At 36.7% G+C, this 16,968-nt stretch overlaps 1 protein-coding gene and 1 non-coding gene across 6 annotated transcripts in view; one reads left to right on the forward strand and one right to left on the reverse strand.

Moving 5' to 3' along the window:
* Positions 1 to 16,968, forward strand: part of CD47 (CD47 molecule) — a 58,324-nt gene that overhangs the window by 5,521 nt on the left and 35,835 nt on the right. For all 5 annotated transcript variants that reach the window (XM_037525603.2, XM_037525604.2, XM_037525605.2 and 2 more), the window contains exon 2: positions 6,262 to 6,609. In XM_037525603.2, coding sequence (XP_037381500.1) covers positions 6,262 to 6,609 — 348 coding nt within the window. The remainder of the gene's footprint in view (positions 1 to 6,261; positions 6,610 to 16,968) is intronic.
* On the reverse strand, positions 6,659 to 6,720 carry LOC119258339 (U7 small nuclear RNA). Its single transcript, XR_005128205.1, has one exon. It is a non-coding gene; the product is annotated as a U7 small nuclear RNA (small nuclear RNA).

Genomic DNA, 16,968 nt, shown 5'->3' on the forward strand with positions numbered 1-16,968 from the left:
TATAACTTTTACTCACCCTTTAGGACCCAATTTATACATCACCCTTTAGGAAGATCATTCTTAGGCACAGTCAAGTAATTTTTTTAAATTATTTTTTTATTTTAACATTTATCAAATTTTTTTTACATTTTTTTAGATAATATTTGCTTCCCCGCACCCCCTCAGGTTGAGTCCCCTTAGAATTTCCTTCTCCAAGGCACCCGTGCACCATCACCACAGTCCCCTGTGCTCCTCTCTCCCTGCCTCTGATCCCTCTCCCTCCTCCTCCCCTGCAGGATGTCTCTGATTTACAATTGTCTGTTTCTGCTTTGTTGTGGTTTGTACTGTAATTATTATGTTTTTACACTGATGTCCTATTTGGTTTCCCTATATTCCTGTTATAAGTGAAACCATCCGATATTTTTCTTTTTTCCTGCTGGCTTATTTCACTGAGCATAATTTTTAAGGAACTCAACCTGCAACTGAGATTTCCCATTAAAATATGTAGCTTCATGATTCCATAATCAGATCTATAGAAGTGAGAACAAATAGAGGGTTCTTTTGAAAGGTGGAAGTACAGTGAAATTTCTCTGATATGATTTTTAAATTTTCTTTTGTTGGGATTCATACTTAAACTTTTTTACATTCACAAGAATGCAGGGCCTCCCTGGTGGCGCACAGCCTCTGCAGCACTGGTTCAATCCCGGGCCACCGGGCTAGGTAGGGTCCCACATGGTGCGCAGACCTCTCCTGCCGCCCACTGATCCCCTCAGCAGTGTCTTCGGTCCATCTGCCTGTTCTGCTCCCCACTCTGGCTCTGGTGAATTCTTTCTCACCCTCCTGCGCTTCTGACTGTACCCAGTGCTGGTATAAATAAATAAATAAATCTTTAAAAAAAAAAAAAAAAGCATTGAGTCCTACTTGAACCCTATATCCACAAGATACCAAATGAAAACATTGTCCTCCTTTTCTGCCCTTTGAGCCTAAGGAAAAGATCAGCTAAGTGAAGTAATAATTATAGGATTTGATAGTAAGTATAGCGACATCATTTGAACAGGGCCAATGTGAGCAATCAGGAGGGAATGAATACAGTTGAGTAGTGGTAGGGTAGGGAAACAGGATTGAACATTTAAATTGTGCTTTAGTAGGAAAAGCCAACGTTAGCAAACTATAGCTGCTGTTTATTGAGTATTTGCTATATATTTGAAAGGCACTACAACAGGTATATCATGTCTATTACCTTGCTAAATCCTAACACAATTTCTGTAAGTAATATACTCTAAGTAACTTGCTTGAGGTCATACAGCTAGTGTCCTCTTCTACATCCAAAGAAGGGTATGGGCCTGCAATTTAGGTTAGAGGAACAGCATGTGCAAAGGCCTGGAGATAAGAGTACATATGGATATTCATGAAATTGCGGGAAGGTCATTATGATTGGAAATGAAGGTATATAGGTGTTGGGATTGGAAAGGATCTCAAAGACCTCCTTTGTGTTTCCTGCCAGTGCACTTAGAATTTAGCCTAAAAGGTAGGGGGAGGGTGTTTTTAAAGTATATTAGGCAAAAGAGTGCACATTTGCATTTAGAACAGTTATTTTGGGAACTGTGGAAAGTACATTGGGGCTGGAATGGGGGAAACATTGAGACTGGAGGCAGGGAGCTAGTTAGGAGGCTGTGGCAACAGTTCAGTGGAGAAATGATGACTGTCCAATTCATTCATACATGACACATTGGATTTAGGGATGAATAGGTTGAATTTACCAAGAATTCTTCATGGCTTATCCAGCATTATTCTTATTTAGGTCCAGAGCTAGTTGATTTTTAGGTAATACAAAATGCTTTAGGGAGGTGAGGTTTGGGAGGAGGGCATGGAGAAGATGAATAGGTTTTGGACATGTTGACTTTGAAACTTTTATAATATATTCAAATGGCAATGCAAAGCAGACAATTGGCTTTCCAAGATCTGAAGTTAAGGAGAAATGTGCCTGTTTTTAAAACAGTGTATAAGTAGTTAAAACCATGGGGTAAGGGAAAATATTGGTCTTGGGAGTGTTGTTGGGGAAAGCGAAGAAGGCAGCACTGGATATGAAGTCCTTAGGAACACTGATATTTATTGTGAGTCAAGGAATCTAGAATTTCAATAAAGAAAGTAAGCTGGCATGGGGTGGACAAAGTAGTAGGAAGAAATTCAGAGTCAAGAGATACCATAGAAGCCAAGGGACAGGGGCAGAAAGGAGCTGCCCCTATACCCAAGAACTGTGGAGAAGTCAAGACAGAAAGTGAGCCATGTACGATTTTTCACAAGGGATTATTGGTGACTCTGGCAAGAGCTGTTGTAGTGAAAAGGTAAAGATAAAGAGGCGGAGGTGAGGTGGCATAGATTTAAGAAGTGAATAGGTGAAGAAATGCGTTTAGACTTATTTTAAGATGCTAGGCAAGAGAGAGACAACCGTGTGGAATTTTTTTAAAGTTGGCAAATATTCAAGCATTTAAAAAAAATTTTTAAACCTATGTAAATGAAATAGTGAGACGTAGGAAGCTAAAAATCAACCAGGGAAAGTCCTTAAGGAGATAGATGCATGCCAAGGCAGAAATAGAAACTACTGCTAGATGAAGGGATTCATTCCTGAAAAGGAGAACTTGCAGTGGGAGGTGGGTAGATGGGGATAGTTGGGGTTGCAGGTGAAGTTATAAGTAAGAAGGGTTGGCAGCTTTGAGCTTCTTATGTGAAGGTACTCAATTTGTGTTCAGCCTAGGGGTTGGGGAAGAGAGAGAGAGAAAGAAAGGGAAAGCGAGTGGGGGCCTCCTTTGGAAAGTATAGGATAAGCACTTGACACAGGAAGGCGATTGCAAAGATTTTTAAAGGAGAGAAAATTTACACAGAATATATGAAAAGAAATGTCTGGATGGGTGGGAACTATGGCAATTTTTTGGTGTTTCCTTCATAGCAATGAAATTTTTCTTAGAAATCTTAAGACTCATTATTATCTGCCCCTCCATAGCAGTTTGTTTATGCCAGAAGGATGGCACTTATGACCTTGTGTTATGCAAAGTAGTTATCATTCTCCCAAGTGGGAATTGTAAACGTCTAAAATAATTCCTACATTTTTTCTCCACCATTGTATCCCTACACATTATCACGATTTTTCAGATCAGGTAATTCTCAATCAACATATGTTACATTTTAAAATTTCTGAGCTGTACTTGTATGCTGTGACCACCACATATTGAGTTCTCTCTGCAAGTACATATAGAGTATACTTTCAGGACTGTGATTTAGGGTGGTTTGGGTTGGTCTGCTGTGTTGACAGATATTGTAAGGACCAGTATTTTTGGCATTTAAAATAAATATATTCCTCATTTAATTTGTTAATTTATTTGTAACTCTGTCATCATTTATGGTTAAATTTGTCTATTCCTATGTGATTTAAATAGCTATAGGCATATCTTGATTATTCAGAATTTCCTTATTCTTGTTAATTATCTATGTACCTTTATTTGCCCTCTAGATTTAAAATCTTTGCTTTGCTATTTTATAAGCAGGCACAAGCAAAAGAGAAAAGTCAAATCAGATAATTTGCTACTTGATAGTTTTAAAGTAAATGTTTGTAGGAGATAAAATTGTAGTTAACAACTGATAAAATTGTATTTTGGGGCCGCCCTAACTTATCGTTTGCGCATGGCTTAGTCAAGTTATGATTTGTGCAGATCGGCTTTACCTTGAATTTATTGACAGTATTTATTCTCCTTAAATTGCTTTAACTATAAATTTTTGTTACAACAAGTAATGTGATACAATTAGTGCTTTCTGTATTCTTTAGGAAGATTTCTTCTCTAAACATAAGTTATGAAATTGTAAAGTGCTGTTGACCACTTACTTCTAAGTAGAACCTGCTTTTAAAAATGATTACTAGGATGACTAAATTCTTCACTGATCCATCTCTTCTATTAAAAGATAATATTTACAAGGTAAAATCTTGGTTCAAATAAATATAAAATGAACCATACATTAAAGATTTTATTTCATGCATTAATTAACAAGCAAGGCAACATGTTAGTAAAATCATATTGGTTTTCAAAATTTTGGAAGAACAGACACATTTGTAGGCAATCAGGAGTGCTGAAATGAATTTGCTAATAGATGTAAAATTGGTCAATATCTTCATAGCAATGAAATGTAATTTTTTAAAATCCTTTCTTCCACCAGGTGAAAATCAAATGTAGAACAAAGTTCATTTGTATCTCTGTGGACACGAATCATTTGCAACACCATCAGTTTGGTACAACTTACAAAATTATAAAATATCCCAGTCAAATATGGCAGAAATCACAGGCCCCTATAGATGCAGACTCCCAAAGAATCTATTAGACAGTGCCCTCTACTCAATTGAAAGGACACCCAGTAATCTTTTTGTCCACTTCAAAATCATTCACCATATTTTCTGACATCTTCCCTCCTTTCTAATTCCAAAATCGCAGTACTTTCTTCTTTCCTTGTTTTTTACTGTAGTCTGCCCTGAATGTTTGCTTAGGGGAAATAATTTACAACTCCAAGGTTTTGAAGGATGCAATTAGTGGTCCAGATTTTGCCTGGGAATTCCCAGTATTTGGCTATAAATGTGTAAAACTGGATAGAGGTGAGTTGTGACACCCAGAAGGTTGTTTCAGACAGCAAGTTTCTAGAAATATAACCTGGATTTGCCAGTCAGAGAAGGTTCAGATCATTATATTAAAAAGCCACATTGCCTAGTTTTCATACTATCACCCTGAGTATTTATAGCACAGTATGGTTTAGAGAACACTTGCCCATGTATTTTCTCCTTAGATGCTCACTGCAATTCGGTGAAGCTGCCCAGCAAATGAAGACATAGAAAAGTTAAGAGAATTGCTTAGGGTCACATAACTGATAAGTGACAGAAATAGAATTTCTGAATAGTACTCAGACTTTCTAAATTGTCCAGTTCATATTCCACTTTGCATCTTAGCATTAGCATTCAATGATATAGGCATTTGTTTAATAATAGTCATGTTTCCAAATAATAACATCCTGTGCCCCTGATTTTTATTCCCAGTTTGTATAGCAGAAGGAAACCTTAATGGTGAACTATTAAAGTTGATATTTTATTTATATTAGTGTTTTGTTTCTTGAGGGAAAAACCAACTAAAGTTGATAATTGGCTGAAGAAAATGGAAGACAACTATAATTTCCCATGTTCTTGCACATTTTAGATGAAAGATGAGTGATTGCATTTACTTTCCCAATCTTTCTTTTATAGGCAATAACGTAGTAGTTTATCCTACTGAGAAGAGCTGATAGAATATACTCTTCTTTTTGGCAGCATCTGCTCTTGGTTTAAACTGGTTTCTTAGCCTTATTTTGATTGGTTTATGGTTTCTAGGTGGAAGAAATGGCTGTAATATACATTTGAAAATTATTCTGTAGTTTCAGTGAAATATGGGAGTGAGAAAATGCCTTTCAAATGTACATATTCCTTTATAATACTTGCATACAAAATATCTATTCTTGTCTGTATTTTGCCATAGGAAAATAGCCACAGAGAATTATTTCTTTTCTCCTTAGCATTCTAAGAATTTCCATCCTAGTGGAAAGAGGTGATGTGATTCATCTGATTTGCCTTTTATAATAAAATACAATAGAGTCTGCCACCTATCTTGTAAATGCAACATAGGGATAGAGATAAACTTCATATCAGTTTAGCAAGTTCTATTAGGAAGAAATGTATAGAAGTTAGTGCTGAATATAATATTTAGTTTGATTTTCTGTTTAAAAGTTTCCCATATGGTAAGAACCATATATGTATACACACATATATATAGATGGTTTACACACATACCATACATATACCACACACACACCATATATATGTATATATACCGCACATATATATATATATATACACCATAAATCAGTGCAGATAGATAGATATATCAGTAGACAGCAATGATTACCTTAAAGCTTCCAAAATCAGATACTACGCCTGCATGTTCCAATATCGCTGCTGAATTTATTTCCAAGATGTATGGTAATATATACTTTGTTACTGAACGTGAATAAGGAAAAGTTACAGTGTTGTCTGCCAGCTATGCATGTAAATATTAAATTAGTTTATCTTTTTTCTAACCTTTCCAGTCTTCTCTATAGTTGTACTGCTTGCTCTAGCGAATAATTGAAGTATTGCTCTTTATAAATTTAAGGATTTGTAACATACCTAAGATCTTATAGAATTCTATATTGAAATGAAACATTTTTTTCTCTTTCTAGGTTCAGCTCAATTAATATTTAATGTCACAAAATCAACAGAATACACCATTTGTAATGAAACTGTTGTCATCCCATGCTTTGTTAATAATGTGGGAGCGAAGTCCATTAAAGAAATGTACGTAAAGTGGAAATTTAAAGGAAAAGACATTCTCACCTATAATGGAGATAAAAATGTGACTTTAACCAGCAGTAATTTTCAGAGTGCAAAAATCTTACCAGAAGAATTATTGAATGGGATTGCCTCTTTGAAGATGGGTAAGAGTGACGCTGTTGTTGGAAACTACACTTGTGAAGTAACAGAATTAAGCAGAGAAGGTGAAACCATCGTGGAACTGAAATATCGTGTTGGTAAGCCTTCTATAAAAGTTTCCTTTTTTTTTTTTTTTTTTTTTAACATGGGGGTCTTCTGGTGAGGACCAGAAAACCTGCTAGACAAATTCTAAAAGAGCTATAACACTAAAAGTTTCCCTATATCTGTGGGCCACCCTGGTGGCCTAGGTGTTAAGTTTCAGCACTATCACCACTATGTCCCAAGTTCGATACCTGGCCAGTGAGTTAACCCACATATGGCACAACCAACCTCTCATGTCTCTCCTCCTGCTTCCCTTAACAGTGTATTTCGGTAGATCTGCCTGTTCTGCTCCCCACTCTGTCTGTGGTGAATCCTCTCACTTCCCCTCCTTCTGACTTACACCCCAGTTTGTCTATGCAAAAATTAAATAAAATAAATAAGTGAAAGTTTCCCTTTTTATTTCACCTGATCCTATTAGAAGGGAGCAAAATTAGGCTGTTAACTCCTTTCAATCAAAAAGCAGGCTATCAGGGCCTCCCTGGTGGTGCAGGCAGTTGAACACAGCACTGTGAAACTGTCTGCAGCCTCTTCAGCGTGGGTTCAATCCTGGCCGGCCAGGGAGAAATCTACATGGCGTGGCAGATCTCTCCTGTCTCACCTGCTGCACCCCTCAGCAGTGTAATTCAGTCAGTCTGCCTGTTCTGTTGCCTGCTCTGTCTCTGGTGAATCCTCTCACCCTCCTACACATCTGGCCTGTACCCCAGTTCTTGTATAAATAAATAAATCTTAAAAAGAAAAATTAAAACATAAAAAAGCAGGCTATTAATACCAAATGTGGATGTAACGTTTAGCAACTTTGAAGATTATGAGTTGTACCTTTTTTTATAGTATTTCCTGTTAAGTAATCTGTGTATTGTGTGCTTCTCAAACTTTTAGTCTAAGGACTATTTTATTGAGTGAACAGGTCCAGAGGTCATCTACTCTACACTTTTCTTTGCTGCTATCAAAAGTACTTTCTTTCATGTGATTAATTTTCCAGCCTTTCTCTTTCAACCTTATACTTTGGTCCCGGGTTGCTGACAAGTGTAAGCCATGCTTCCTCTGGAAAGAATAGATTGGAAGGAGAATCAGGAGATTAAAAATCAGGTTACTGTGGATGATTCCTTGAGGTTTCCTGTCCTTAAGCCTTTGATGTTCTTTTCCTTGGTCAGTATTGTGAAGAACTAAGAATCCAATTTAATTTATTTTAATTTAGTCTTGGTTATAAAACCATGATCTGCTCTTTCTTCATAAACCTGGGTTGGTGAACTGCATAAAGCAGTATGTTAGTTGTTTCTTTTCTGTTCTTTGCTGTGCCAGCTGATTTCTTCAGCCATGTACAAGTGCATTCTGACTTTCTATTTTAAAAGCTCTATTTGGAATCACCAGCTATATTACTGATCTCAGGATTAGACCATGATTTGAGAATTTTTGCTATAGAGGGGATCAGGACAGTTGGATTAGATTGTGCATGCTTTCTAGTCTAGCATTTGCTGTTATTAAATATCTTTTACTTCATTGGGAATATAGTTTTATGGAATATTTTGACATTAGGAATCATTAATCTGCAACTTAACTAATCACCTCAAGAAGTTACTTTATTACTGCAAGTCAATTCATCTCTAAAATGGAGTTGAAAATAGATCCATGCTTCTAAGTATTCCACCATCTAATGAGCATCAAATGAGATCCCTTGTGTGCAAGATCTTTGTAAACCAAAGTGCTTTGCAAATGTTAGTTGTATTCCTGAAATGTTGATTTTATGAAGTAAGATATCAAGTTGCTGAAACTGGCCAGGAGTGTTTTTTTATTATTATTTTTATATCCCCCATACAATTGCAACCCCCTTATTTTGACCCCAATCCCCCCGTTCCCCACCCCCCCCCGCCCCCATGGAGTGTCTCTGGTTCATAGTTGTTTGTTGATTTTGATTTTTTCTTTCTTATAGTTATTCTTTTTCCTGGTCCCTTATTTAGGTTTTCTAGATTCCTGCTATGAGTGAGACCATCCGGTATTTTTCTTTTTCTTTCTGGCTTATTTCGCTGAGCATGATCCCTTCCAGCTCCATCCATGTTGCTGCAAATTGCATGTGTTTATCTTTTTGAATGCTGAGTAATATTCCATAGTGTATATGTACCACATCTTCTTGATCCAGTCATCTATTTTTGGGCATTTGGGTTGTTTCCAAAGCTTAGCTATTGTAAATAGCGCTGCTATAAACATAGGGGTGCAGGTGCTCTTTGGAATTAATGTTTCTGTGTCCTTTGGGTAAATACCTAGGGGTGAAACTGCTGGATCAAATGGAAACTCTATCTTTAGTAGGTTGAGGAATCTCCACACAGCTCTCCATAGTGGTTGGACCAGTTTGCACTCCCACCAGCAATGCAGGAGAGTTCCTTTTTCTCCACATCCTCACCAACATTTGTTGTTGCTAGTTTTTTTAATATGTGGCCAGGAGTGTTTTGAGAGAAATTTTCATACACTAAGAAATGGGGAGCAGATTGCTTAGAGTATGCTAGTAGAATTTGGAAGGCTCTTTTACTCCCAAATCTCTCTAACATTGTAACTTCTGTTAATTTCATGTTAATTAGAGCTGGGGAACTTTTTTTAAGTTCAACTTTCAGAAGGAGGCTAATCATATAATCATTTGCACTGTGAGTAACTGGAACTAGATAATCTAATAATTGATTATAATACTTATTACAAGTTTTCTGAGGGGATATATTGTTTCATGGGAATGGAAAAAAATAAGACATTAAGACATGAGGGAGCAATAATTTTAGAGTGTAATAATGCAAAATATGAGACTTAAAAGGCCAGAGGATGGAATGACAATGGATGAGAAAGGAATACCAGTATCTAAGGTGAAGTCAAAGTTTATCATTTTAAGTGTGATTGTTTTATCTTTCTTTGTTTTCAAAGTTTCCTATAAAAATAAAAACTGCAACAGTCCTTCCACCCACCTGTGACTGTGCAGGTGCTTCTTTTCTCCAACTCTCTGTCCCTCTGCAGGGCAGCAGCCTTCCTGCCTGCCCATGACCTGTACCATGCCGGGGCTTCTCTGCACTGACCTCCCTCAGCAGAGGCAGCTCTTCTCAAGGCCGCCTGCCTGTGATCATGCAGGCATCTCTCAGCAAACCTGTCCCTTTCGGGGCAGCTCTTCCTGCCCATCTGTGTCTGTACAAGTGTCCTTCATTCTTAAGTCTCCTCTTCCTAATAAACCTGTTCTTTAAATAAAAAAATATATATAAATATAAATTATGCTTACTTTGGGGCCATTAAAATGAGAGAATATTGCTTTTCTATAGAGAATATAGAAAAGTCTACCAGAGGAGGTCTCAGACATTTGCTTTTGTACCTATTTTCTTTTTTTTTTTTTTTTTTTTTTTTTAATATTAAATTTTATTTTATATTCCCCCATACAATTGCAAACGCCTGACCCCAATCCTTCCCTCCCGCCCCCCACCCCCAAAAAGTGTCTCTGGTTCATAGTTTTTTGTTGATTTTGATTTTCACTTTCTTATATTCATTTTCCTGGTCCCTTATTTAAGTTTTCTAGATTCCTGCTATGAGTGAGACCATCCGGTATTTCTCTTTTTCTTTTTGGCTTATTTCGCTGAGCATGATCCCTTCCAGTGCCATCCATGTTGCTGCAAATTGCATGTGTTTATCGTTTTTGAATGCTGAGTAATATTCCATGGTATATATGTACCACATCTTCTTGATCCAGTCATCTATTTTTGGGCATTTGGGTTGTTTCCAAAGCTTAGCTATTGTAAACAGTGCTGCTATAAACATAGGAGTGCAGGTGCTCTTTGGAATTGATGTTTCTGTGTCCTTTGGGTAAATACCTAGGAGTGGAATTGCTGGATCATATGGAAGCTCTATGTTTAGTAGGTCCAGAAATCTCCACACAGCTCTCCATAGTGTGTACCTATTTTCTTTTTTGAAATAATTATAGATTCATAGGAAGTTGCAAAGATAGAACAGAGAGGTTCTGTGTACTCTTAGCGCATTTTCCCCCAATAGTTACATGTTATGTAACTCTAGGACAGTATCAAAGCCGTTAAGTTGACAATGGTATAATGTGTGTGTATTTCTTTGTCATTTTATCACCCTGGTATATTTATGTAACTGTCATCATGGTTGGATATAAAACTATTCAGGATGTAGAACTATTCCATTAACACTAATCTCCCTCATGCTATCCATTTATATATTCATAACCCCTACTATCCCTAATCTGTCAAGCACTAATTTGTACTTCTTATCTGTAATTTTGTCATTTTAACAATGTTATATAAATTAAATCATACAGTATGTAACCTTTGAGATTGACTTTTTCTTACTCAACCCAATGCCCTGGAGATCCATCCAAGTTGCTGTATGTCCCCCCTTCCTGTTCTTGCTCTCAGTGCTGACTCTCTTTAAACTGAGTAATAGTCTTTGGTGTGAGTATATCACAGCTTGCTGAACCATTTCATCTATTGCCTACATATTAGTTGTTTCTAGTTTGGGGCTATTACAAATAAAGTTGCTATGAACAATTGTATACAGGTTTTTGTCTTCATTTATCTAGATAAATGTTCAGAAGTGCAATTACTGTGTTGTATATAATTGTGTGCACTTTTTTCCAGAATGGTTGTATCATTTCACAGTCCCATCAGGAACATGTGAGTGATCTAGTGTGTCCACATTCTTGCCAGCCTCTGGCATTGCACTGATTTTGTCCATTTTTGATAACAGCAAAAATCCACCTAAATCCACTTCCTCAGCAAAAAAAAAAAAAAAATGGTTAATTGGGGCGGGACTCTTACTGTGGAATACAAATTTATTGTGATAGTGATACCCATATGGAAGTCATTTTTACTGTTTTGTGGTTTTTTTTTTTTTTTTTCCAAATATGGGCATAAATGAAGACTAGAAATTAACTAATAGAAAATTCCACTTAGGGGAATGTGGATTAAGGGTGGCCATTCTTTGTGTCCTTTTTTTGGAGCATTAAGACTGAATATGTGGAAAATACTGTCTATGAAATATAATTTTATATGCCTTGATGCCTATGTATGGCATAGTGCCATACTTTGGCACTATCCCATGCTCCTTCCAGAGCACAGGATTTGAAATTTAAAAACTTTTTCTGTACTTTGCCATTTTCTAGTTTAAGAAATCTTGGGTAATAAACTCAACTTGTCTGGCACTCAGTTGTGGTAAATAAGTTAGTATCTCTCTTAGTTGCAAGGATTTATTGAATGTTATTATGTGTCAGGCACTGTGCTAGGCACTGTGGACACAGTGATGACTAAGGTGTTTTCAGGAAGTGGTAGCAGTACAAATAAGAACAGAAAAATAACCCAACATTTATTTGAGCATATGGTAGATAGTATATGACTGCTGCATCCTGTGATCTTCTCAAGAATTCTGGGAGATAGATATAGGTCTTAACATTTAACAGATGAAGAGGCAAGAGAAACTTAGGGTATTTGTTCAAGGTCAGAGTTGTAACTGGGATTTTAACTGAGTCTTTAAAACCCAGTGCATTTACTACTGTAGTGGTTTCTGTGAAAACACTTTATAAACAACCAAATACTAAATATAAATAGTAATAGTCATAAAATGTTATTTATATTTGTATTGCTAATAATACAAAAACTTGGAAGTTTAAAATTTTACTTTTCTCATGTAAATTACAAGGATTTATTTTAAAAGGTCAATTCAAGTTCAGCACAGTTGCCATTTCCATCATTATCGGCACAATATACATTATGCTCCTAATGTTAACATTAACTAATTGCAAGATATTTGTATTAGTTTTTTTTAGTGCTGTGTAACAAACAACCACAAATGTAACAACTTAAACCAACATATTTTGGCAGTCACAAATCTAATTTATGGCATGGACTGAATTTTCCACTCAGTCTAACAAGGCTAAAATCAAAACATTGATCTGTGCTTTCATCTGAAGTTTGCGGTTCCTGTTTCAAGTTCACATGATTGTAGCAGATCTCATTCCCTTGTGGTTGTAAGACATAGCTCTCTGTTTCTATGTTGCTTGTCTGCCAGAGGCTTCTCCCAGCTCCTAGAGGTTGTCCCCATTCCTTGCCATATGTCCTTGTCCACATTTAAAACCAGAAAAGAAGGATCCTCTCTTGTTGAATCCCTTTCACAGGTTGGATTTCTTCTGCCAGGGAAAGCCCAGACCTTTTTAAGCTCTACTTTAATTAAGTTATCCCCCATTCCCCCAAGGCATGTTCTCACTTTCTTAAAGTCAGCTGATTGAGGATCTTAATTACATCATCAGAAACCCTTTTGCCACATGACACAACACAATCATGGGACTGAAATCTGTCATATTTACAGTGCCGTCCCTGGAGTGAGGGAATTATAAAAGTCTTACTGCCTTGGGCAGGGATCTGGGAGAGTTATTTTAGAATTCTGAGTTTCATATTTAAAATAGGTCTACCTTATGATCTGGCAATTCCATTTCTAAGTATCTGCCTGAAGATTGCAAAAACACTTTTTCAAAGGGATATATGCACTCCTATTTTCACTGTGGCACTATTTACAGTAGCCAAGCTATGGAAACAACCTAAGCACCCAAAGATAGATGAATGGATTAGGAAAATGTGGCACATATACACATTGTAATACTGATCAGCTATGAAAAAAGGAAAAACTCTTCACTTTTGTACCAAAATGAATGGAACCGGAGTCAGAAGGAGAAAAACAAACCCCAAAGAATATTGTTTACATGTGGAATATAAAAAAAGAAATAAAAGGGTCAGATAAAGTGGTGGGTGTGGTGTGGTGGTGTGCTGCTGAGGAGGTGCAATCCTATACCTCTGGATTACATAGTATTGTAAACCAATGTTATCTCAATTTAAAAAAATAAAAGAATTCTGAGTTTCATTAAATAGCAGGATGATAGCCTAGCCTAGCTGACACATCAAAAAGTCATCACAATTCTGAATCACCAAGTAAAAATTTGGCATGAATTTTAATGTAAATTTTATTGTGAACTTTTGGGGAAGCTGGTATTTTTTGTATTTGTGGAGGTTTATCATGTGTCTGTATGAAGGAGAGACACAATTACCTGGAAGGATCCCTCACTTCTTCAGGTTGCTCCATTTTGTAAACAATGATAGAAGAAGTGAGGACCTGGCTTTTAGTAATACTTAGGCTTGGGAGCAAAGTATAAATGCTCACCCCCGGGCCACCACTATTGCCTTAGTATGATTTCTTTGCTTTTCCACTAATAAGAACATTTTCCTAGGAGTTGTTCTACCTGATCAGGAATTGGGGGAGAGTAATGGGCAGCACTAGACAAGAATGTGGATGACCTTGGATATCTTTCTCAACCCTGAGGTGGAAGAATATCTGATGTTGTTCTTGCTCCAGTTTAAATTTATATTCTTTGTGCCGTAGAGATTCAAAGTAGGAAGACACCTTAGAGAAGGTACCTTGTCTCCCTTTCCTATTGGGAAACAAGAGCTAAGGTTTTCCGACAGTACTACCATAATAAATCAATTGCTTAATGGGAAGATAAGTGGTTTTATATAAAACATTGGTTTTTTTCCCCCTGCACCTCATTTGGATCTTACATGTCCAATTCAATGATCCTCAAACTCTCTCCATCCCACCTCAACAAATTAAAGAAAGATTACCCATTCATATCAGTGTGAGAGAGGTAAAATCAACAGTTCTACAGAGGTTATTACAAACTAAATCAAGGAAATCATTACCCCCCCACTACACACACACACACACAACACACACATGCACACAGGCACACACACTCAGTAGGTTAGGGAACATATTAAAATCTTGGGTGTAGCTGAGAGGAGAGGATGTGAAGTTTAAGTAAACCTCCAGGGAATTCTGACAAGCTGCAGTTAAGAATCAAAGCCCTAGGCAAAAATTTTTATTTTGTTATGTAATCCTACCCTCTGCCTTTGATATGTCTTTTACATGTCTTATTTTTGTGTAGAAGCTTGGAGGCATCTAGTAGTCATCCTGTCTATATTGCCATCCAGTTCATGACTTACTTCTATCAAAACCCATGTAGTTGGTCGTGCAAACCTATTACCTAAATGTATGTCATCATGAGACTCTGTTGTTTCCACGAATCTTGGTCTATTTTATTATCAGGACTGTTATTATCAGGTCTACCTTTACATCAAGCTAAAACTTACAACTCTGTGATTCCTCACTCACTAGGAGGGCTATATTTTTCTCCAAAGATTATTCTTTTGTAGGGTAAAAATCCTCAGCTCTTCAGCTATTGCTCATGGTTTCAGTATCTCCATTCTGGTTCCCTTCTTTCAGGATGATTCCTTGTTATGTTCCTAAATGTGATGAGTAAAATCAGGAGGTGTTTGTGGGTCATTTCCCACCTTCCCGCTACTCCTGGATGCTGCCATAACTTTCTGACAGGTCCCGCTTCTCTATAAATCTGCTTTCCACATGGTTGCCAAAGAAGATTTTAAATATATAAGGTCATTTTTCTTCCCTATTTAGACATTTCAATCCTTGCTATTGCTTTCAAAATAAAATTCAAAGTCTCTTAGCAAACTGTTAGGTCCCTACATGATCTTACCCTAGCTAACTCTTCGAGTTGAGTCTTGTATCACTGAATTCCAGCCACAGTAGCTATCATTCAGTTGCTTAAACTTCCTTTGACATCTTTTCTTTCCTACCTGCTTGGCAAGTTCCTTCCCATTTAAGGCTCTGAGCCAATTTCTTTACATAGGAGCACTCCTTACTACCTACAAGAGTCTGTTCATCTCTCCTCCTCAGGCTTATGGCTTCACATGCCTTTTCTGCTACTGGCACTCAAGTACTTAGAAGAGTACCCTACCAATGGTGGGCTTTTCCAGAAATGCACAATAAGTGGAAAACATGTGTCAGACTAGAGTCAAATACACCTCTTATTTTCCCTAATATCACTTTTATTAATATATCCTAAAATTGTTTTATTGTGTAGGAAGGAGACCAATGACAATATATTTCATTGTCAGCTCATCTTGAACATGAAAGATCAGATGATGGCTATATACTGAGGTCGAACCTGCAGGAGATGCTGTTGGAACAGATGTGAGATGTGAGAGTAGCCAAGAAGTCAAGGATGACTCCAGGGTTTTTAGTCCGAGCACCTGGTGAAATGGAGTCAGTACAACTGAAATGGGGAAAACAGAGAATAGGTGTGGGGGGTGGGGCAGGGGTGTATTAGGAGTCAGTTTGGGATATGATTATTTAAGATACTAAATATCCACAGTTCATAGTATCTGTTTCCTCACTCTAAGGAAGGGCTAATCATTCCTCATGAATTAATTGTGAGACTTGAGGAATTAATGTACACAACTGAGAACAAAACTATAAAGTGGATAGGAAGAAATATGTGTCTAAATATGTATCTATGAATAGTCATTAGATCACAGACCTTTTATCAAATCCTTTGGACATTTCATATAAAAACCAAAGCATAATTCATAAAGATTTTCCTGGTTGAATTTTATACTGAATTCAAATGCGTTTTCTTTGGTCTGGGAAGATATTCCATAATACAGTTGGAAATTAAGGTATTGACTCAGAGTATCTGAAACATTTATCTCTTTGTAGAGATATACCACCATATGAGCATTTAAAAAAAAAAAAAACTATCATTCACTCACTAAACTATTTTAAGACTGTTAGAATCTGCAACACCAAACCTCTTGAGTCTCTACCATAAGTAGGGCAAAATACTAGATCCTGAAAAGATAGAAATTATATATAATTCTGTAGTCTCAGAATTATTGTGAACATTTACCAGAATTTAACAGTATAAGCTTAACACAATAAATGCATAGCTATCAGTATGATATGAAAGTACACAAGAGTCTTCACACTCTGACATGGAGATGCAGGGCAGCAGAAAATTTGAATGACCAGGGTTGATTTCAGAGAACTCAAGTGCTCACTTTGGGCAGTATTCAGAAATGTTTTTCAGACTGCAAATCCCCCCCTGTACAGGCAAATTTTTTGAAATGTTTTCAGGCTATTTACTTGATTTTATTATTGGAAAATTTTTTAATTGATAGATTATCTTGTGAAGAGTTGATAAGATGCCATTTAGCTTAATTTTCTCAACAAATCTTATTTGAAGTCTTAACATTATGAGGTCTTTTATATAGACTATGTTGCTCTATATTCATTGACATGTGAGTGTGTGGTGGAAACTTCCTCAACACCTCAAAACCTTCATGCTGCTTTTCATGCAGACAATCATTTGAAACCTATTTATGCATAAATATGTTTTCTGTTCTAGAATAAGTTTGAGAAAAGGCAGGTCTCATATGGGTCTCAATCTTAGTCACAATAAGGTGAAGGGACCCATT

Source organism: Talpa occidentalis, unplaced genomic scaffold, assembly GCF_014898055.3.
Source record: "Talpa occidentalis isolate TD23 unplaced genomic scaffold, MPIMG_talOcc4v2.1 talOcc4.4, whole genome shotgun sequence".
Taxonomy (NCBI): Eukaryota; Metazoa; Chordata; class Mammalia; order Eulipotyphla; family Talpidae; genus Talpa; species Talpa occidentalis.